The 22,549-nt window shown below is 35.1% G+C and overlaps 2 protein-coding genes across 4 annotated transcripts; both read right to left on the bottom strand.

The window, feature by feature from the left end:
• Nucleotides 1-21: 21 nt before the first annotated feature.
• On the bottom strand, nt 22-7,965 carry sh2d1aa (SH2 domain containing 1A duplicate a). Its single transcript, XM_048187171.1, has 3 exons — nt 7,665-7,965; nt 3,069-3,132; nt 22-2,101 (listed from the first exon to the last, which is right to left on the bottom strand). Exons 1-3 carry the CDS (start codon nt 7,799-7,801, stop codon nt 1,979-1,981), a joined length of 324 nt encoding a protein of 107 aa, XP_048043128.1. The 5' UTR covers nt 7,802-7,965; the 3' UTR covers nt 22-1,978.
• A 1,091-nt stretch (nt 7,966-9,056) lies between these two features.
• On the bottom strand, nt 9,057-22,469 carry LOC125266471. Of its 3 annotated transcripts, XM_048187169.1 has the most exons (21): nt 20,130-22,469; nt 19,366-19,704; nt 19,184-19,221; nt 18,340-18,367; nt 16,284-16,333; nt 15,960-15,987; nt 15,593-15,645; nt 15,029-15,140; nt 14,790-14,848; nt 14,655-14,679; nt 14,328-14,380; nt 14,155-14,173; nt 13,733-14,062; nt 13,033-13,109; nt 12,748-12,775; nt 12,612-12,664; nt 12,298-12,325; nt 11,849-12,175; nt 11,568-11,647; nt 10,154-10,214; nt 9,059-10,024 (listed from the first exon to the last, which is right to left on the bottom strand). In XM_048187169.1, exons 1-21 carry the CDS (start codon nt 20,146-20,148, stop codon nt 9,849-9,851), a joined length of 1,983 nt encoding a protein of 660 aa, XP_048043126.1. In that variant the 5' UTR covers nt 20,149-22,469; the 3' UTR covers nt 9,059-9,848. The 3 variants fall into 3 exon arrangements, with proteins under 3 accessions (XP_048043127.1, XP_048043125.1, XP_048043126.1); XM_048187168.1 differs by lacking the exon at nt 20,130-22,469 and having other exon boundaries at nt 9,058-10,024; nt 19,366-19,864; XM_048187170.1 differs by lacking the exons at nt 12,298-12,325; nt 20,130-22,469 and having other exon boundaries at nt 9,057-10,024; nt 11,849-12,062; nt 19,366-19,864.
• Between the last annotated feature and the right edge of the window lie 80 nt (nt 22,470-22,549).

The following is a 22,549-nucleotide window of genomic DNA, read 5'->3' as shown; positions in this document are numbered from 1 at the left end:
TCACTCCAGAGTGATTCATTCAAGAGGGTGGAGCATTCAAACACTGAGGAATCAATGTTTTATATAAGTTCAAAGAATCACAAAGAGTCACATAGAACATTATCTATTCTGCAAATCATTTTTGTGACTGTGGAGGGAAAAAAAAAGTAAATTGTGCATATTTTTTTATTATTTATAACACTAGAAAGGCTCTGAATTTAATTACAATAAATTCTTTTAAATCAAAACAATTTTGTTTTTAACGTTAGTGTGATAGTATTATTGCAGGAAGCGTGGCACTAAATGAAGTTTCAGTATAAAATATGAACAGAACAGTTTTGTTTTACAGTTCAGACAGTCACTAAAAGTAGAATTTGCAAAGACCAGTTTTAGACAGAAACACTTATTAAACTCTCATTACAAGACTGAAAACAAGATAGCAATCATGGTCAGAAAAGTTTCTCTCTGGGTTTCTCTGTAGTGATATATAGCTGGCTATCTATATTTAATGATGCTGTCTGAATAAATATTGTTGAATCTATAGCTAATTCAATGTGGTTCTTTAAAAAAAAAAAAAAACATTGAAGAAAACAGTTTGTTGGCAGACTGACAGTACACAGTAGAGATATGTACAATGTAACATACAGTAAGGAATGGACAGTTATTTAAGTGAGGCCGGTCACTTCTGACTGTAGAATTTTGACTGAAGAGTTTTGATTTTTGATTTATTTATTTTTAAACAACTTCATTGGAATGGTACGAAATTTGGTGACTTTTATGGCACTTGGAATGTGAACAAAAAAATTGAGGCCATGATTTGAACAGGCTAAGTGGTTGTAAAAAAAGTCACACTCAGGGTCTTCGGTCAAAATTGGCCAACCATAGGAAATGGGCAAAAATATGAAATACAGAGAATTTTTTGTTTGTACAATCTACAAAGCAGCCACAATGCAGAAAAAGCACAAAATAGTGAAGGGATGAATCTCTAAAACATCAAGAGTGCAAATCAGACACACACACACACACACAAATGAAGGTGTACCACTGTAACAGCAAATTTTTGGAAATGTGTGAAATAGAATCAATGTCATCCACAATGTAAGAAAAAAAGCACACAGCAATGAAAGGAGACTGTAAACCATCAAGATTGCAAATAGACACACACACATAGAGAAATTCACTGGTAAGACTAACTGAAAATTGAGAATATGTGAAATAAAATCAATAAATCAAAAGTAAGGGGAGACATTGTAACATACCCAAAATGCAAAAGTCACACGAGGTGTCTCTTGAATACACACACACACACACACACACACACACACACACACACAATATGTCCAAAACCAAATAGAGAATTCACAAGCCTCTCCACAGAGAACTGTACATGCATCTAGTGGTTACACCATGGTATTACACGTTTTCTTTCTATCCTCTAACCAGATGGCGCTAATCTGCCTTCAAAAAAAAATGGATTTTAAAGGACTTGACACTATTTTAACCTGAAATACTGCATTAATTGAAAAATCTTTTTTTATTGTTATTATCAATGGGAGAAATGGATATTTTCATTGAACAGAAATGTATTACACTGATTTTACTGAAAAAAATAAGTTACATTTCAGGTGTCCAGTCACTTTTGACTGTAAGGAACCTGAGTGTGATTCACAAATAAGGGACACACAAGGGTTAATATATATTCTAGCAGGGCATTTTTTTCTTACAATTATTTTTATCTTGTTGATTATTTTCAATTTTGATATTGATATTGATTTAAAAGGCAACAACCATTATTGATCCTTCCTGATATATATAATACACTTACATACATTTTTTTTACAATTTACATCATTTTTACAAAATCTCTACCCTTAGACTAAGAGCCTCCTCCCCTGTATTCAGGGGTATTTTCTCATACATAGAAAACCCCTTGCATACATTTACAGCAGGTAAAAACAGTGAGGTGTTTTTTTGTTTGTTTGTTTTTTTTACTTGTGTGTTACTGTTTAGGTTTGTTCACAGGATACAGAAGAGGAACTGAGATGCCTTGGTCCGGGATCTTAAAGGCATCAATGAGGTTACTGAGTTTTCGAAAGAGTCGTTCCTTCATCCCGGGAGCCACCTGAAAAATATAATAAATAAAAATAATTATGTTAAAAAAATAATTTTTAAAATACTATACCTCAATTCTTGATTGTACAATTTAATAGTGATGGTAACTAAGAAATAATGGTAACACTTTACAATAAGGTTCATTAGTTAAACATTAGTTAATGTATTAACTAACATGAACTAACCATGAGCAATACATTTATTACTGTATTTACTAATCTTCGTTAACGTTGGTTAATGAAAATACAGTTGTTCATTGTTTGTTAATGTTAGTTCATAGTGCATTAACTAATGTTAACAAGATTTTAATAATGTTAGTAAATGTTGAAATTAACAAAGATTCATGTTAACTAATGTTGTTAACTAATTAACCTTATTGTAAAGTGTTACCAAAATAATATATAAAAACTTGTGGTACTACCATTTCAGCGAATGAGTGTAAATACATTTATAAATAAAAAGAGCTTTGTGGTATTTTGCTGTGGCTGTGTGTGGCTGGTGGCTAATGCTGATCAGTTACAGGAAGCACAGTGATGTGAGATAAATCATATGATGTTGCTCATTTTAAAATGCCCATTTTAATGTGACAAGGAACCGAAATGTGTATCTGTTTATCAGATCTCAGGATGCACATCTTGCCATTTCCTTGACGTGTATGAGTTGTGTGGGTGATATTAAAACATAACAGATGTACATTGGTGATCTGGCTATTAAATGTGTGGTGAGTCAAGATATAAATAGAAATGCAACACTGACACCAAACTGAGAAAAAAAGTTATGTGTGCACTGTGTACTTCTGCAGTCTTCAGTGTATAGCATAGCTCTTGTTTTATAAATAACAGTGGCATTACATTTTGCTAGCAGAAGTGATCACACACAACATATGCTAAAACAGAAGTATCTGTATTTGTGAAATTACATGTAGGCCTATGTCCAGGTTTCACTTGAGGAAAGATAAAAAAATCATCTATTCGTACCTCTATTGTCCAAAGGCCGTCCTTTCGTTTGAAAACTCTGTAGGTGTAAATCCATCCAGCACACCTGAAGATTTACACACAGTTATTATTAACTATTGTTATTTGCTGCACAATAGATAGTAGTATTGTAGCTATTTTTAGTCCCTTCAAAAATTAAAATTCTGTCAGCATTTACTCAGCCTCAAGTTTTTCCAAACATGTATGAATTTATTTCTTCTGCTGAACACCGAAGAAGATATTTTGAAGAATATGGGTACCCAAACAGCTGAATGGGCCCCAGAGACTTACAAACTAAAAAATCTCATAAACTTATATTTTATATACAATAGAATATAGATAACATATCAAATGTTGAAAGTGAGACATTTTGAAATGTCATGCCATATATTGGCTTATTTTGGATTTCATGAGAGCTGCACATTCCAAAAAAAGTTGGGACAGGTAGCAATAAGAGGCCGGAAAAGTTAAATGTACATATAAGGAACAGCTGGAGGACCAATTTGCAACTTATTAGGTCAATTGGCAACATGATTGGGTATAAAAAGAGCCTCTCACAGTGGCAGTGTCTCTCAGAAGTCAAGATGTGCATGAGTGCGTGTGGCATGGGCAGCTTACACATCTGGAAAGGCACCATCAATGCTGAAAGGTATATCCAAGTTCTAGAACAACATATGCTCCCATCTAGACATCGTCTCTTTCAGGGAAGACCTTGCATTTTCCAACATGACAATGCCAGACCACATACTGCATCAATTATAACATCATGACTGCGTAGAAGAAGGATCTGGGTACTGAAATGGCCAGCCTGCATTCCAGATCTTTCACCCATAGAAAACATTTGGCGCATCATAAAGAGGAAGATGTGACAAAGAAGACCTAAGACAGTTGAGCAACTAGAAGCCTGTATTAGACAAGAATGGGACAACATTCCTCAGTCCCCAGACATTTGCAGACTGTTATAAAAAAAAAAGGGGATGCTTATTAAACATATCCTTGTCTCAACTTTTTTGAGATATGTTGATGCCATGAAATTTAAAATCAACTTATTTTTTAGGGGACAGCCATCTGTAGTGGTGTCTGAAAAACCATAGTGGACATTATCAAGTGCACTCATTCAATCCCACAATGCACTGCAATAATGAGTGTATGGGCCTGTTCAAATACCTACTCTTGCGGTCTTGGCCATGGCCACTTGAGAGCGTATGCACACAACAGGAAGTAAGTCCGCAAGATTTTCCCATGTCTTAAAAATGCCAAAGCTCAGTGCCCTTAACGCATACTACTTCTAAGTGGTATTCGAGACTAATTGTATCCCATTATGCATCAACTCACATGTCCTGAAATTGCAAGATGTCGAGGAAAACATTACACTGTAAGTTAAATTAATTAACATATAATTTGGAAGAAAAACATAAAGTGTTTTACATTGTGCAAAGATGAGTAGCCTATTTGTATTTTGTACATCATTTGCAACTGCTTTTTATCACTTAATTAGAAGAACCATATTTACAATTGTGTTGTCTGTAGGGACTAATGACCAGATGCAAAGCATTGAAAATCAAAATAAATCACAGTGTCCCATCCGGTAATGAACATTTCTACACGCACTCGTGATCTTCACACCCACTGATGAACTTGGGCCAAATATATGAAAATACGCCATAGCCTAAGTAAACGAGTGGTCAAGTGCAAAGACCGCAAGTGTGGGTATTTGGACAAGCCCTATAACCAATGTACTCTCAACGGCTAGAGACCCATAATGCACAGTGAGAGTCGCGCGCCAAATGAAAGGACCAAATGCACGGTTACTTCCTGGTTTTCATTAAGCCAGCTTGGGAATTTCCGGTGAACTGTTATGTTGTATTTATTTATATTTTAACGCAATCATAACCTTTGCCTAATTTGCCAATAAACCAGTTTTTTGATAAAGACAAAGCTAATGGGAACACTTGAAAAAGAAACGCTGCTTCTGTAGCCTAATTTGACACGCATGCACAATGTTTTTCCAGCATTTCAAATGTCATTTTTAATGTGATGACCAAAAACATTTGTTCATCCTTCTGAGATTGTCCCTATTTGTAAAACCGAACATTTCAAGATGTAGGAAATCCAACATTTCATATAAAACACTTTTATTTAAAAATAAAAAAGACATTACCATTATAACCAGCAGATGGCGGCAGAGAAGCATTCTTCTTTAATTTACAAAGTGTTGACACGTTTTTTAACACAAAAGTGTGAAAACTGAAGGTCGATTTTTTTCCGAGGAGGAACACTGAGACTTTATTTATTTAATTATTTTGAATTATTTTTGATTCATGTCGTCTTGCGCTTGAATAACTGGGCTGCGTTCAGCCCCGACAAAACGTTGCAAAACGTTTTTTAAACGGAAACGGTGGTGCGTTGAACTGAACACCCCGTTCTGATGACGCAAGAGTTGCAACAATGGCAGCTGAGAAGGACATTCTTTGTGTTCTTTTTGAAGAATTTTCGGAGCCTGATTAAGTTGGTATAAATAGGTGTTTAATACTGCAACATACACTCGATGTTACAGTCACTGCCCTTGCCGTCCAGAATAAAAGATAACATCACAATCCAGTGAAAGGATTTGTGGAACCTTCTAATTATTGTGATACAACACTTGCCTTGCATTTCAGGATGAAAAGACAAACATTTCAGGTGAAGGATAATCCACTTCTTACCTTTAAGACTGTGTTATGATCTATATTATTTTTATTGTTTGTTTTAATTAGGCTTATCATTATTGCTGATCACTGTTGTTGTGCTTTGATATTGTAATATTTACCATTATATAATCAGAGGAGTATAGCAAAGTTTATTAAAGTGTCACTTCTCAATACAACAGCAAAATATATAAGTATAGTATTTTTATATTACATTACTCATTGTGCGAGCTGTCTCTTTATTACCGCGTGGTTTATATACATCTTGCCGCTGATTGGGCTGACATTTCTGACACGCCCACCAAACGAGAGAAAATGCATCTCAAACCCCTTGCACACTACTGTCTATGGTGATGGTTGCACACCGATGCACACCGTTTCCAGGAAACATGTCGTTCAACCCGGAAAACGTAGCAAAACGTTGCGCACCAGTTTGAGCTTGAACGTGCCCCATTATTAAGGCTTGACACACCAACTACGGAAGAGGATTAGGGCCAAGCAATAATAAAAAAATAAAACCATCTCGAGATTAAAGTTGTTAAATTGCGAGAAAAAAAATCGTTAAATTTCGAGAAAAAAGTCGAGATAAAATATTGAGAATGAACTCGTTAAATTACGAGAAAAAACTCGTTAAATTTCGAGAAAAAAAGTCGAGATAAAATATTGAGAATAAAGTCATTAAATTACGAGAAAAAAAGTCATTAAATTACAAGAAAAAAGTCGTTAAATTACGAGAACAAATTCGTTAAATTATGAGAAAAATGTCGTTAAATTTCGAGAAAAAAGTCGAGATAAAATGTTGATAATAAAGTCATTAAATTATGAGAAACAAGTCATTAAATTACGAGAACAACTTCGTTAAATTACGATTTTTTTCTCATAATTTAACGACTTTTTTCTAGTAATTTAATTACTTTATTCTCAACATTTTATCTCGACTTTTTTCTCGAAATTTAACGAGTTTTTTCTCGAAATTTAACAACTTTAATCTCGAGATGGTTTTATTTTTTTATTAATGCTTGGCCCTAATACTCTTCCGTACTACAACAAATGCGGTACATTTCACCGGAAGTTTTCCAGCTGGCCTTCTAAAGACCGCTCCATGCATAGTCCATTCCCATGTCGTGCCAGAAGATGGCCTGCAGCTGAATCATCCATCCATTCATTTTCCAAACCACTGTGGCAAGTCCAATGTGGCAACAGCTTAACATCATACAGGTATGAATTTCTTTTTTTTTAATTGATTATTAAATTGTTTAATTAAGGTTTATTCATAGTTACCATGACTATTAGACAAAACTTTTTATCTTAGGCCTACTACTGGAGCGGCCAGTTTGCTAAGTTTCAAATAATTAGCCTGTTAAACGTTAAATTATTTAACTTAGAAGCTGTTTATGCAACTGCCCCCGCTGATTGGTGAATCGAGCCATCCAGCGATTTCCATCGCCCAAACGCTCAACACTGTAATGAAACCGGCGCTACTCTCATGTCTCTCAAATCATTCTCTTTTCATTCATACAAACGCAAAGTAGGCCATCTTGAGTCTTAGTTATCGATTGTAGTGGGAAAAAAATAACCTCAAAGTGCGTGCAACAGTATTAATATTACTATTCTTTCAATTCTTTTGTAGCAGTGTTCTTATTACAGTAGGTAGATTGTTTTGTACCATGTAGTGGACTGTTTTGTTTTAACTGGAGCTTTAAAGTAGGCCTAATATATAGGTAAGTTTATAAAATATCTTAAACTCAAAATAATTTTTGCATTTTTTTCCCATGCTGTCCCAAAACTAAAAGTTACACCCGTGACACATTTGACGCATTGGTCACAACCCAGTAGTTGAGATCTACAGCGCTGTTACAGATTTCTGCAGATAATGCTACTCGCAAAACAGAGATGCAGTAATGTTACTCACAGCACACAGATGCAGTAAGAGCCCGCTGCGCTCATGCTGTCTCTGATCAGATAGCTGCCATCTCTGCCCGCTTCGTTCAGGATCTCTTCTACTTGGCTCTTACTGATGGGGCCATGATACTCTGCCAATTCCTCCATTCTTTCTCACTGTCTTTACCAATTTACACACGCACATATACAGTACAGATATACCACAAGACGTGACCTCGCTAAAGGAAGTCAAGAGAGGCTCGGAGTTAATGTAGCTGATCCAGGATCAGCTGCAGATGTCCATGTGACACATACGGGTCTTAGAAACACTATTCACCGTTATGCCACTGGTAGCTTTTGTGTTATAGAACACTTTAAATATCAGTGATATTACATTTGCTATCAGTTTGAGAGATATTTCCTTGAAGAGCAATTTTATAATTCTAACTCCTGATTATTTGTAAAGATTCTGAATCAGTTTACCTGTTTTCCTTGGATTAAGAGCTTTATAAGAACATTATGTTATGTATACTGCAAGAAAACACTCATTCGCAGCAACTTCACTATCTTGGTTTTTATCCTCACATTTTAAAATCATGTTCCAACATATCACCCCATGAAACTGAGCATTTCAAACTGTTCACGTGTGTAATCTTTTGATAAAATGTGGCCGAAGGGTAAAGTGAGTTTAAACATTTTACTGTTGTTTACACATTGTTTACTTAAGCCCTGTGTTTAGTACATTTTTCTTAAATTGATTACAACCAAGAACAGTCCAGGAAGGTGTGGGAGTCACTATCAAGCACCATTTGAAGGTGGGACACGTCCTGATCTGAGTGACACATGGTCACAGGAGTAAGAAGAAGGCAAGATTATTTGCTTTAGTAATCTTATTTAAAATGACATACTGTACATAAAAAAATGTGTGTGTGTGTGTGTGTGTGTGTGTGTGTGTGTGTGTGTGTGTGTGTGTGTGTGTGTGTGTGTGTGTAGAGAAGACTTTTGTAAGGTTTTATGAAGTTTTTTATTTTGCATGTTCAGAAATCCAGTTTTTCTTTTGGTTGCCTCAGGGCAATGTTGTGCGATGAGGGGTACTTTTCAAGGATGTTTTGGACAATACCTCACAGCAGAGAAGAACTGCTTTTTCGTATGGAGTGCAATCTTATTATAGCTACATGAAGTACAGTACATTGTATCACATGACACACTACATGATACAGACCTATGCAATTCAATATATCAATGTCTTTCAAGTGTTTTTCCCTTTTTACTTAATGATTTCTTGACATTTTTTTTTTGGAAAAAAAATCCTCTCTGAGCATTGTCTTATGATAATTTTTCAATGTTGCACTGAGGCAACAAAAAATATTTTGGGGTGGGGGGAGGTTGGGGAGTAAATTGTTATAATTTTTATTAGGCTATTATTATTATTTATCAAAGAAATGTTCCAAAATGAACCAAAAAAAAAAAATGATGTGGAATTTTTTTTTTTTTTTCATATGCCATCAACGTGTGCAGTAGAGGGTTAAATGTGTGAGATGCTGCACTACACTACTGTGTCCACGCAGGGGCACTGGCGTTCCGTTGTAATGATGTAATGACGCCAAGTAATCTGATAAATCAAACTGAGGGAACCCCAGTCCTTGGTTTGTTATGTGAACATTATACGCTCATGGAAATACATTTTCCAAAAAATAAATAAATAAATAAATAAATAATCTGTCTAACCCTATTAATTTCACCTCATGAAAATGAGTTCTGAATGTCCGTATTTGTCGTTAAAGTGAAAATTACAACAGCTCACATTTCTGACGGATGTCTGTGATATGCTGTTGTTTATAAGTCCTTCTAAGGAGAACAATACACCACGTTATTGCTAAATTGGTTGAAAATAATATGTTGCTAATCGGAGAATAAAGAAATCCTAATATAAAGAAATCCTATTTCACGGACATAATTCATTAATGAACAAATGAATGACCGTTTTTTTTAAGATGCTTTATTTTATTTTATAGAAATTTACAAATAAACATTAATTATAAGTGTAAATTGATTGATAGGATAAAATATTTAATGGAGGAAATGGAGGAAAAAAAACAAATCTGAAATATTGATTATAATAAAATTACTATCAATTGTAAAAAAAAAAAAAAAAAAAAAAAAAAAATCAATTGTAATAATAATAATAAAAAACGTTAGGTAAATTTCTTGGCAATTAAAAATGATTTGGGTTGTCCAGAAACTGAGCATGAGGACTGAGTCTTAAGACTCTGTCCAAGTCCATTCTGGTCTCTCTCAAGTCCTGTTCAGTTCTTTCCAGTTGTCTGTCTTTTTCTGTGTAAGCCTTAATCAACATTTTTTGAAGCTCCTGCACATTGTTCACTTTCATCTCTGAAAATGGAAATAACATGTTATGTTAATAGTATTTTATTAATAGTGTTCCTATATTAGAACATGCTGTTTGTTGGATCTGACCTTTCATGCAGATTTGAAATGAAATTACACACTGATTACTCTTACCTGTCATTAGAGCAGATTCATCCATTTTGTTTGTCTCCTCTTCAGTCCATATTTTTTCTATCTGTAAATCAAAGAAAATACTCTGACTGAAGATATAGAGATATACTCCACGTCCTGTGGAGTATATCTAATTCCACTCAAACCCCTACATTCTACAGGGCCCCATTGAGAGTGTGCTGACCAACTGCATCCCTGCCTGGTATGGGAACTGCAGCGCTGCAGACAGCAAGACCATACAGCAAAAAGTGCATAGAGGGTGTAATAATCATGTGTTTCCCTCTGTCCTCCATCCTGGATATTTTCTTTGCACAATGCTTCAGCAAAGCCAGCAACATTGTGAACGACCCACCCATCCCTCCCACGGTCTCTTCCAGTTCCTGCCGTTGGGAAGACAGTATCGGAGCATCCGAGCCCGCTCTGCCAGACCGCTCAACAGCTTCTTCCCCCAGGCTGTGAAGCCCTCAACTCCAATCTGTCCACCTCACCCTCCAAACCTCACCTCCTGAACCAGAAACATTTCAACACACACCCATTCTCACCTCACTGGACACTTAAACTCTTGCTGCTATTTTTCTCTAAGGACTGTTCATTTGGAAGTATACAGTTTATGTGCAATACCGTGTGTGTTCCCTTCCTCTGTCAGTACATGTGCACTGGACTCTTTAACATCCTCACTGCTGTTGTCTGTCTGTTGTCTCCTCATGCACTTAATGTCATCTTGCACCAAATAAATATCTTCTTGCACTAAAAAATTCTTTTTGCACTTCTTTGTTTACACTGTGTTGTTACATGTGTAAACCATAGTATATGTTTAAAGTATATGTAAAGTATTTATGTAAAATATATGTACTTATTTCAATAGATTAGGTATGTGTATGTTTATATACGTTTATCTATGTTGCACAGTGGTGCTGGGAGGCACAACACTTCGTTCCTTTGTATGTCTCCACATTTAGCGGAATTACAATAAAATTGGCTTGACATGATTTAAAAAATGGTAAATAATTTCTTTGTTGAGACTAAGATAGACATAGAATGAACAAAAATAAAACATTGAATAAATGTAATTTAATTTTTAATAAAATATTTTTATTATTTAATTTTGTATTACATAATTTTTTTTATAATTCCATTCCATTGTTTTTAGAATGTGATTGAGAAACGTTCTTAAACTGACAAGAATTATTATGGCAGAGTTTGTGCTGAATACAGTGTAATCACAGAGACTTCAGCCATGAAAATGTTATAAGTAATTGAAATAAGCACAAATATCAGGGAATGACCCAAAAACACCTCAAACCCCAGTGGGTTAAACCTTGATATCCTTGACATATAGCATAAATAAATTTAACTCAAACCACTTTTGATGGTAATGTGCGGTCATTTCAAATGAATGAACCTTAGTTTTTCTTACCTCAAACAGCATTAGCTGAATACTTCGGTCTTGAGAAGTTGGTGACAGGCTCACAGGTTCAACTTCAGGTTTTGTCCTCACTAAGAACACGATAACTCAAGTGTGAAAAGGTTTGTAAGAGATTTGTGTTCTTTGATACTTATCTAGGATTGGGCAAGAACAAAACTACTGCTTATGTTCCTGCTGAAGATTATGTGACTTAATTTTACTTTATTCTGACAAAAGATTGTTAATTTGGGCACTAGGCTGATGTACAGTATATGGACTCCCAGAATACTCACCCCCTACTGTAATCTCTTTTGTTCTGCCTCTGCTGATGACCTGACAATAGTAATCGCCAACATCTGAGACACTGAAGTTACTTAGATGTAAGGACACATTCCCTCTCTCCAGCTCATGAGTGACGAGACTCACTCTGTCTTTGTAAGCCCTCCCCTCAATCATGTGATTCTTCTTGTATAAGCAAACACATTCTGTTTCCTTAAACCATTTGATCTGCATGGCAGTGGCACAGATTTCAGGAGACAAGGAACAAGGAACAAAGAATTCAGATCCCATAGAAATTGTTGCTTCTTGAGTTGTTTGTGGAATGACAAGTTGAAAATTATCTGAGGAAAAGAGAGAAAGATGGACTTACATGCACTACTTTCACCTTTATACTTACACAAACAAACCACTATATATATATATTCTCATGTTAACTCATGTTAATGACTTCAAGAAAACTTACCATTGCTTGAGACTCCCATGCTGTAATTCTAATTTAGATGAGATTTAAAATATAGAATTTTATAAACATAAAATGTATAATTATAAAGGAGATTTTAATCCAAGATAACATCCAAATATTCATTATACGTTGATTCTTTACGAGAATCACAACATGAGGCCAGTATAATGTGCAGTATGAGAACACAATGGGACGAATATTGATGCATTAATTCATTTATTTATGCTTAATTTATTGATCAGTGAATGATGTAATGAAGACTTTAAAACAATAGTGTGAATATGTTTATGCACAATATTAATGTGTGCACATACCCCATGTTGTTTCTTATCCGATTCGCTGCGATGAGAAGTGTGCCTTGCTAATTCTATAATGAATTAAAGATAAATAAAAACACAATAAAAAAACAACATGAAATATATATATATATATATATATATGACAGCTTACCGTTGGATGGTTTCCTTGTCATTTTATCCTAAATGAGATGCAGTTGTTTACAATGGTATTACAATGTATATACAACTGTATTTAGAATTGAATATTAATAATGATAATAATAATACCCAAGTTTGATTGCTACATTATTATTCTTGGGACTTTGCACTATTATTTTATTTGTCTTATGTTCTAATTTGTTTCACAATATTAATTTGAAAAGTCCAATTTGATATTCTTGAAAGTAAAGGATAATTTACCATGGATATTGTAAAGGGAGAGGTTATGCTCTCTTACCTCATGTAGCATTAACTGAGCATTTCCATCTTGAATTGCTGACTGACTCACAGGTTCAACACCAGGATTTATCCTTACTAAGAAAAACATGATGTGTAAATAGGTTTATATGATATCAGAAAAAAACAGACATCTAACTGGCACAAATACAACACTATATGATTGCATGTCCCATACAGTTTCCTTATAGCATTCTGGAAAACATTATGCTATAGCTACCGGCTAGATTTTCATAATGTATTTCAATAGGTTTATACTGTACATTCATATTAAGTCATCTAAAATGTTCTAATATTGAAATTTCAAGTCTCAAATTCCAAAAAGGGTTTTTTTTTTTATTAAGTTGTTTACCTTGTATGATTCATACATGATTACTGGTTGTGTTTTTCTGTGCCACCACTACATCTCTTAATATTCATATGGAATATTCAAGGAATTATTGCCCTAACATATCAGTCTCGGTGTCTTATACTTTCCCTCTGATGAATGGTTTATTTTTGTTCAAGTATATCAGATAAGACTGAAAATGACCATATACACTACAGCATATTAGATTCGGTTCACTCCAGTCTAACAGTTTACTGATCACATACTGATTGTATGTACAATCTACATACTTCTAGATTTCTGTTTCAGTTCAGATTCATTCTGACAGGACATTATTAATGAGCACATTGATCGGATGTAGATGACTGCTCACCTCTTACATTTATCTCCTCACTTCTGTCTTTACTGATGACCTGACAATGGTAATTTCCAACATCTGATAACATGAAGTTTTTCAGATGTAAGGACACATTTCCTTTTCTGAGCTTGTGCGTCATGAACAGACACACTCTGCCCTTGAACCAAACTCCTTCTGTCAGCTGCCTGTCCTTAAACAGGCAAACACTGGCTGTACCCTTAGACCACCTGATCTCCATATCAAGAGCACTGATTCCAGGAGACAAGTGACATGGAATAATGAAATCAGACCCAAAAGAAACCTCTGGTTCTTCTGCTGTACTGGGAGCAACAAGCTGAAAGTTATCTGTGAGGAAAAGTAAGAAAGATGGACTCACACTTTTACTTACACACTCAAAATATAATGTTCGGTGGAATAAGAATGATTTTTGAACTTACTGTTGCTCAAGACTTCCACCTTGGAATCCCAATTGAGATGAAAACAAATACAGTGCAGAACATTTGTTATTTTTAAGTTTTATATTGAATAGATTTAATATTAAAAGTGGAGAATTATTCAATTATTTATGCTTAATTTAATAATCACATAATGTATGAATGTGTACACATACCCCATGTTGGCTCCTGTTTGATTCATTGTGATATGAAGCTTGACTTGATAGTACTGTAAAGCAGAAAAATACTGAGCACTCTTCTTAAATAAGATTCACATATCATAGATTATGAGAGGTGTGCAAAACGAGTAAAAAAAAAAATCCATATGTCCATATGACAAGTAAATGAGATTAACAGTTATGTGCTTTCACATACTTACTATCTATAAAGAATCATCTAGTATCATACAAAGTAAACATTAAACATCAAATCACAAAATTCATTTGACAATTTTTAATGAACAATGCACATTCAAATGGTAACAAAGTCTAACAGCAGCTTACTTTTTGCTGTTCTCATTCTGTTATCCTAATTGAGATAAGAACAAATGCAGTTTCATTTATAAATGATGTTGTATAAAAAAGATTTAAAACACACACATAATGTGTGAATAATAGGTAATGAAAGTGCACACTTGCCCCAGACTGCTTGTTGTCTGGATGGCTTGGATGAGATGTGATGTCCTGGGATGATAATTCTATAATGAAGAGAAAAATAAACAAATACACCCTCTTCAAAGGCAAGATCCAAAGATTCTATTTTCAAACTTCCAGTGAAGTATTAAACTGTTACATTATTGCTTTTCGACATATAGTAATAAAATTGCAATACAAATACTAATAATTATTACAAAAAGTCAATGATTTCTAGAACTTACCATTGTCGGTTTCTCCATTGTAACCAGTACCGTCACAAGGGCTATGCCAAGTGTGCGACCGCACATGGCCTCGTGCCTCCCCAGGGCCTCGCAGCAAAGTAGTGACAGCTGACTTGATGATGTAAAGCCAATAGTTAAAGTTCATGTTTTTGTTCTTCGAAATACTAGTTAAAATACATAGCTAAAAGTGTGACTATCGTGACTGTATTATTCTGCTTGTTAATTTTTAGCTATGTATTTATGAACTTTTTGAAGCGTCAAAGTTTCAGTTGCAAAGGCAGTCTATGGAAGGAAATCTGACAGCATTCATCAAAAAGATCTTCATTTGTGTTCTGAAGATGAACAAAAGTTTTACAGGTGTGGAACAACATGAGGGTGAGTAATTAATAACAGAATTTTCATTTTGGGGTGAACTAACCCTTTAACAGAAGTAACTTGCTATTTGTACTAAAGGTGAAACATTATCTAAATAATTGTTGGCCGTTTTTAGTGAAAATAGTGGCTATTTGCAGTGAGTGTACGTGGACACTACCACAAATATTGTGAAAGTATGTGTGCACATACCTTATGTTGATCCTTCCCTGAAGCACTGCAATATGCATAGCGGATCGATAACTCTTTAATGGTGAACAAAATACATGAGTATTTTACAAATAAGATCCACACATAACATAGATTATGACAGATGCTTCTCAAACTGTCAAATAATGGTTATATGAGGGGCATTGGCCTCCAGAAAAAAAAAAAAAAAAAAAAAAAAAAGAGAAAGAGTAACATGTTTCCTCTGTGCTGAAATTTTTTTTGGAAAATGTAAAACAGCAGTGAAATGGTTTGTTGTAGATGTTTTTGCTGTTTAAATAAGGGGAAAATTGTTTTGGTGTTCACTAAGTAAAATATTTCTCAATAGTAATTCAATTCTAAAACAACTTACTGTATCTTGTGTTTCCCATCTTGTAATCCTAATTGAGATTAAATAAAAATGTGGATGTTATGCCAAAAGTAAACTAAAGTCAATTGTTGTGAAAGACCATTTTTAAGAAAAAGCTGGGAAATTGTTCTAATACTGTAAAATTGTGTCACAAAATATTTGTTTGACAAAGTAATTTAAAATTCAAGAATAGAGAGCAATATGCCTCAAATTGATGCAAGCTGAGTTTCAGTCTAGCAATGAATTGTATTTATGATGTAAAAAAAAAAGATATTAATTATTAATTAAAACGTGTGTGTTAGTTAATATATTAATGTGCACACAAACCTCAAGCTGATGGTCTGAATCTCTGTGATATGCAGATTGGTTTGATAACTCTACAAAATAAATAAAAGATAAAAAAGTAATACCATCTTGTCAAATAAGATCTAGAAACAGAAGTCTGTTATATCTAAGTATATTACTCACCAACTGCATTTATTTGATTAAAAATACACTTGCGTTAGATGACTTTTATTTTGAAGTGTATTTTTTATACCTAGATGAGTGATTCCCTTTTTTTCCTCATTCCTCTGACCACATGCAACTAATTATATATGTTTGCAATGTATTATTTTATAATTCTTTATTTTTTATATTGCAGACTATTCTAATAATATATTCAGCCTATCATCCAAACCATGTTTAATTGTCTGGTTGTTCTTGGCTGCATTTAATTTTGAGGAATTAAATGGTGAAATAGTCATCTGGCTTTGTGATGTCTATATTAATGTAGTATATTCAGCCTTTTATCTAGATCGTCACTGCGAACGCTCCGCTCCGGCAGGGCACTCTTCGAGGACGGTGTCCAGGCTTGTGTTCCTCGTGGTTCTGGCCCAGCTGATGGATCACAAATGGGTCTAGTGGAGGGGTTAGAGACGGGCCCAGCCTTTTCTCCACCGTCACCCGCTAGATCTAGCACTCGCTCTCTCTCTGGCTCTACCCCCCATATTTAGACCCTGGTGCTGTAGCTTTCCAGCTCCGAGGAGATGGATGTGCTCAGCATCGAGGTAGAAGAGTTTGAGGACTCGCCACCGCACTCTCCTGCTTATGAGGAGCGGGTGAAGGTTGTAACTTGTGACGTGGCCGAGTTAAACATTGATTGGCTGACCAAGAAGCAGGACATCCTAAAAACAAGTTAGATAAACATTCCCTGTCTGTTAAATCATAACCTCCACATCAGGGCATGCCATTTTTTCCTGATCTCCACACTGAGGTGAGATCTTTGAGGAGACTGTTTTCAGCCTGGCTCTTCAGTCCCCAAGTCACTAATTACCCACCAGGTCATTTAGAACTTAGCAACTTTGTGAAGACACGTGTCTGTTGTTCTTTGGCTGCATTTGATTTGGAGGAATTAAATGGTGAAATATTCGCCTGGCTTTGAGAAGTCTAGATGCCTATATAAAGAGTTGAAGGTTGCTTTAAGTCTCCCTCATAGAGACTGGAGGTCGAGGCAGCACTTGCAGCCAGAAGACCTCCCAGGGGCGGATGGATCAAAGGACCATCATCCTCTTGAGGAAGGCTTCAGTCCTGCAACCTACACTAGAGGTCAGTCTTGAAAGGCTGATGACTCTTTGGCAGCTTGGACACAACCATTTCTGCCAGTTGGGTCTGAGGGTTTTGCAATTTAAGAGGGCCTGATGCCAAGGTACTCAGGCCTCTGAGGGCAGGCCCCTCCAGGGAGAAATGGCTCATATCTCATTATACAGTGACCGTTTCTCTGTGCCTTCAGGGGACCGTTCTGCCAACCCTGCCACCCTTGGTGCTTCGGAGCACAGTGGTTTCCAGCAAGTTCAGGTCTCAGTGTCCGCCCGGGGATGTTGCAGCACTGGGAGGCTCGCATCCTCTGAGGAGGTTTCTACAGGAGCCAGCTCAGTTGTTTCCTGCTGGAGTAGATCATCTGGCAGTGTGGGAAGGCTTTGATAATGGAACAAGAAGTGGTAACTCTTTTGGGGAAGGAGGCAATAGAACATGTTCCTCCATCTGAGAGAGAATCCGAGTTCTATAGCCGGCACTTTATCATTCCGAAGATATCATTAAATGTCTAATTTATGTCTAATGTCTAATTAATGGGTTCACTGGTTTATCTGGGTAACCAGATATTTGCCCCTCGCAGCAAACCATTGAAATTTCCGAACATTTTGAAACAGTTGACATGACTAAGCCTCATTTACTAAAATCATGTGACTTTGATACGTGCTCGGAATTGAACATCTCCTTGTACATCTCCTTTTGCCTGAATTTCCTCGTTTTGTTTGTTAATAAATATTTGAGTTGCAATTGTACCCTTTCTGAAACACCCTGCATTACAGATGGCAGTTAGTTAGTGATTTTAAAAACTTACCATTGCTTGTGTCCCCCACTTTGTAATCCTAATTGAGAAAAAGTTATTTAGAATTTCAGCTTGTCTGGACAAACATAATATCATAATACAACAAGGATTTATTTACAGTGATTCCTTACAATGAAAGAGTCACAACACAAGTGGCTAAAGCTTACTAAATTCCTTGCTACATAGACATGTATGTATTTGGCAGATAATGTACCTGTTGCTAGACTTATTTTAGACTTATAAGAAAATGCAATTTCCACAACGATGATTGAAATTTATGGAGTAAATGGACAGAAGGGTACTTTTTGTGATTTTTGATAGTTTTCCAAATATATATATATATATATATATATATATATATATATATATATATATATATATATATATATATGCCTTATTTTTGTGTTATATTAGATAATTAAGCTATTTTTATTATTTTTCATCCGTGACTTCTGAGTCCCAAACACTACAAACAGACAGCAAACAGAGGATCGGTTTTGCCAGTTTAGTCTTGGTTCCTGATGCCTACTTTCACCCACATCATTTCAGTAAGCTTTTTATATTCCCAGTTCCTAAAAATCATTTGATATATGCACATTTTTTCTTATTTTGAACTGTTAGTATCCTGTTGTGGCTACTTGCAAATGTACTGTCTCCACCTGAGTCTTGTTTACTAATTAGTGTACTTCTACACAAGTGTGTGTCTCTTTTGGCAAATATTGTAGTAGTTTGTTTGAGCCTTATTTCCTTTTTCCAGTGGGTACTGATCTAGCTTTTTGTTGTTTTAATAATTAAAAAATAAATAAATAAATAAATTATATTGTGTTATGTTTTTCACAAAAAGGTGCTGTCTTACCACTGTAAAGAAGTGCTGGTCCTTGAAAATGGCAGAGACTGCATATGTAAACAAACAAAAGTGTTAATTGGACAGGCACTTCTATTCATTAAACTCTAGTTTATTAATTACTATTGGGATTATTGGGATTGCACACTACTACTTAGTATTCTTGATCCTTAGTGGAGTTATGAAGTGCTTACCTTCTTCTGCTACATTTACTGTTATCTGCTGTGTTGTATTTTGACTGGTGACCTGGCACATGTAAACTCCCAGATCAGACTCTCTGAAGTCTGTCACTCTCAAAGACACATTCCCTTTCATCAGGTCATGAATGAACAGACTGGCTCTGCCTTCATAGTCAACACCCTGTGTCATCTCTCTGTTTTTATATGTGCAAACACAAGACGTCCCACCATACCAAGTAACCTCCATGTCAACAGCACTGATTGCAGGTGACAACTGACATGACACAGTGAGAGTAGATCTTGAATTAATCTTAACTCTTTCACCTCTTTCAGGGATAACAAGCTGAAAGTCATCTGTGAGGGGAAAAAGAGACATTTTTAAGGTATGACTACTTTTGTTTTTGGATTGTTGGTTTCTTCATCTATAAAAGACGTGCCCAATGATATCACTTAAGTAACAAACATTTCAAAATATTAAATTCATGTAGCGCCGTGAGAAACTCACAACACATAAAGTGATAATATAATCACTGAATGCCCTCTTTCCTCTTTACAGTCTTACACAATAAAGGCTAAAGCATATAAAAACATGCATACATCTCAAAAGATATTGCATTGCAATAACAACATAAAAAGTTTACAGTTTTTAAAACAATCACAATCCATGATTGTGGTAAAGCCCCACTCCCCTAGCACCCCATACACACCCCACTTTATGTTTTGATTAACAGTTAAATCAAATAATGAGAGTAGTTGAGAATTATTTAAAGATAACTTACTGCAACCTCTAGCTGCCATGTTTCTGTTCTAAAACAGGAAGAAAACACATCCAGTAAGAGAGGAGAATGATTCCAGTCTCACACAACATACTGGTTTAACCCTACACCCTACACTGAAAATAGTTGCAAGCCAAGACAAGTTGGTTTTACTTTCATTTATGGATGATTGTGATTGGAATTTCACCTATAATACCTTTCCCTTTTCTCACATTGCTATAGAGCGCTTAAATATGTGTACATGTATATAAGATGAGGACGTTAGGATAATAGAGTAAATAGAAGGTCTGGTGTTGTAAAGTATTATAATCAAAGAACCTAACTAAGCAATATCTAGCTAAGCAATAATAAAAAATGTCAAAAGTTCATTTCAGAAACATTATCATATATTAGTGTGTACTATTTTGATTTGTGATATTCCCACTGTTTCATTCCTTGTGTGTGAAGGACCATCTCATAAAGTAAAGATGTGGAACAACATTGAGTAGATTCCTCCAATGATTGTACAAAAAGCAAACACCCACTGTTATGTTTGGCTAAGAAGTAAGAAATAATTATCTAACTGAAAGAGAAATAATCCACAATCAATCACTACAATAGTTCCATTGTTCATGTACATCTGAAATTAGTACAGATGCATGTATTGAAATTACAGTGAAAATTTGATTGAGTCCCTGATAAAAATGATTTTTTTATTATTTATACATGATTTAACAGTACATATATTATGGCTGTTTTAGACCAAAAAAAACAACAACTGTAAATTCGTATTATGACATGATCACTTCTGATCAATTTTTGTGTTGCTCCCACGTAGAAGGCAACGTTCTCATGAACTTGCGTTGCGCAATAATATTTGCCTAATAGTTCTCTAAAGGTGACGAAAGTTCCAAACCTTTATAGAACATTAGGGACATTCCTAAAAAGTCCTCTTTTGGTAATGAAAGTGCGTTCCATTTTGGTTATTTTATGGCATGGCATGGCAAAGATCATTAAAAACATTTTTTTAAAAATGATCAATGACTGGCAAAAGCGGCTAGCAAACAAAAACAGTAAAATTAAAGTAAAATATTCTAATTTATATTCCTTTAATATCTAATGTCTAATTTAAATTCACCTCATGAGCTCATTAGTAGAGACTGGATGTGTCAGATACATGGCGATGAACAAAATGTGCAGGGCTGGTGGAACTCCAGGACAGGTTTAAGAACCACTGATCTAGATCTCAGCATCCACACTTATTACAAACCTGTATGACATTATTTCTTTCATACAAAACTTCTTAATGAGAATTAACAGAGGTTTAGATGTTGATGTTTTATTGAAAATAATAAAGTATGAAGTCACTGTTATGGAGGTGAGCATTTGCTTTAGGGCTCTTAATTCAAGATATGCTTGGTACAGCTAAAATTGTAAGAACAATTCTGATCAGATGAATTTGGTTATTTAATGAAGGTCATTCCATCATCATCAAGTGTCCTGATTCATTGATTCTCTCCAAAGGTATGAAAGAATTAAAGTCAGACTGGTTTATAATAAGTGAAGATGCAGAGATCTAGAGAGATCTGTTAGTTTTTAATGTTGTTTCTGTTATCTGAGTTTTGTGAGGTTACCATTGTGCTGAAGAGTAGAGCCTGTGCTTCAGTCAGTGATGATCCAGAAACATTGATGTTCTGCCGCATGTTGCTTTATTTAAAGACGGTAACTGTGTAGTTGCTGATGCAGTGATACAGTAGTTACATTAGTTCATACATGTGCTGTTGTCAGCTAATGACTTACTGCAAGAGATTTGTATTTTACAGAAAAAGGTATTATTACAACAATCCAGGAAATACCTTTAAAGTGCACTTTTTTGTTAGACATTAAATTATTTTTTTATTTTTTTTACCTTAATTTTATCGTGTTTGTTTGAGCAGTTGCTTTTGTTAGTCAATTTAGCTCTAATATTCAATTTTTTGACAAGGGCAGCAGGGATGTTCTGAGAACATTCTGAGAACATCACATTTCCAAATAAAATATGGTTCCCTAAATCATAAACATCATGAATGTTCTGTGAAGGTCCGCCAAATAACATCCCCCCCACAAATAATTTATGGTTACCTAAATGTTCAAAAAATGTCCTATATGTTCTGTAAAAGTCCACCAGGTAATGTCTCCCTCATATAAATTATGGTTCCCTAAATGTTCAGAGAACAACCTGAATGTTCTGTGAAGGTCCGCCAAATAACATCCCCCAACCCTTAAAAGAACTTCACATCGTGACATACTGGGAATGTTACTAGGCAACGTCCTTAACACCAATGGGGATGTTCTGGGAACATAAAATTTCTAGCGGGGGCTTATCCCTGAAAAATTGGGTTGTTTTGCCTGATAGTGTGCTTCTAATAGTTGATACTCTCATTGTTTAAAAAAATACTGATTAG

This window comes from Megalobrama amblycephala, linkage group LG4 (genome assembly GCF_018812025.1).
Source record: "Megalobrama amblycephala isolate DHTTF-2021 linkage group LG4, ASM1881202v1, whole genome shotgun sequence".
Taxonomy (NCBI): Eukaryota; Metazoa; Chordata; class Actinopteri; order Cypriniformes; family Xenocyprididae; genus Megalobrama; species Megalobrama amblycephala.
This window is presented reverse-complemented; position numbering and strand designations above follow the sequence as displayed.

Excerpts from the sequence above, each read along its gene's own strand:
- sh2d1aa (XM_048187171.1), bottom strand. The coding sequence starts at position 7,801 with ATGGAGGAATTGGCAGAGTATCATGGCCCCATCAGTAAGAGCCAAGTA. Across the intron at positions 3,133-7,664 it reads TCTTACTGCATCTGTGTGCT|GTGTGCTGGATGGATTTACA; the intron begins GTGAGTAACATT and ends GTAAATCTTCAG. Across the intron at positions 2,102-3,068 it reads ACGGCCTTTGGACAATAGAG|GTGGCTCCCGGGATGAAGGA; the intron begins GTACGAATAGAT and ends TATATTTTTCAG.
- LOC125266471 (XM_048187168.1), bottom strand. The coding sequence starts at position 19,726 with ATGTCTCTTTTTCCCCTCACAGATGACTTTCAGCTTGTTATCCCTGAA. Across the intron at positions 18,368-19,183 it reads ACCAGCACTTCTTTACAGTG|GATTACAAAGTGGGGGACAC; the intron begins GTAAGACAGCAC and ends TTTCTCAATTAG. Across the intron at positions 16,334-18,339 it reads AGTGGGGGACACAAGCAATG|AGTTATCAAACCAATCTGCA; the intron begins GTAAGTTTTTAA and ends TTTATTTTGTAG.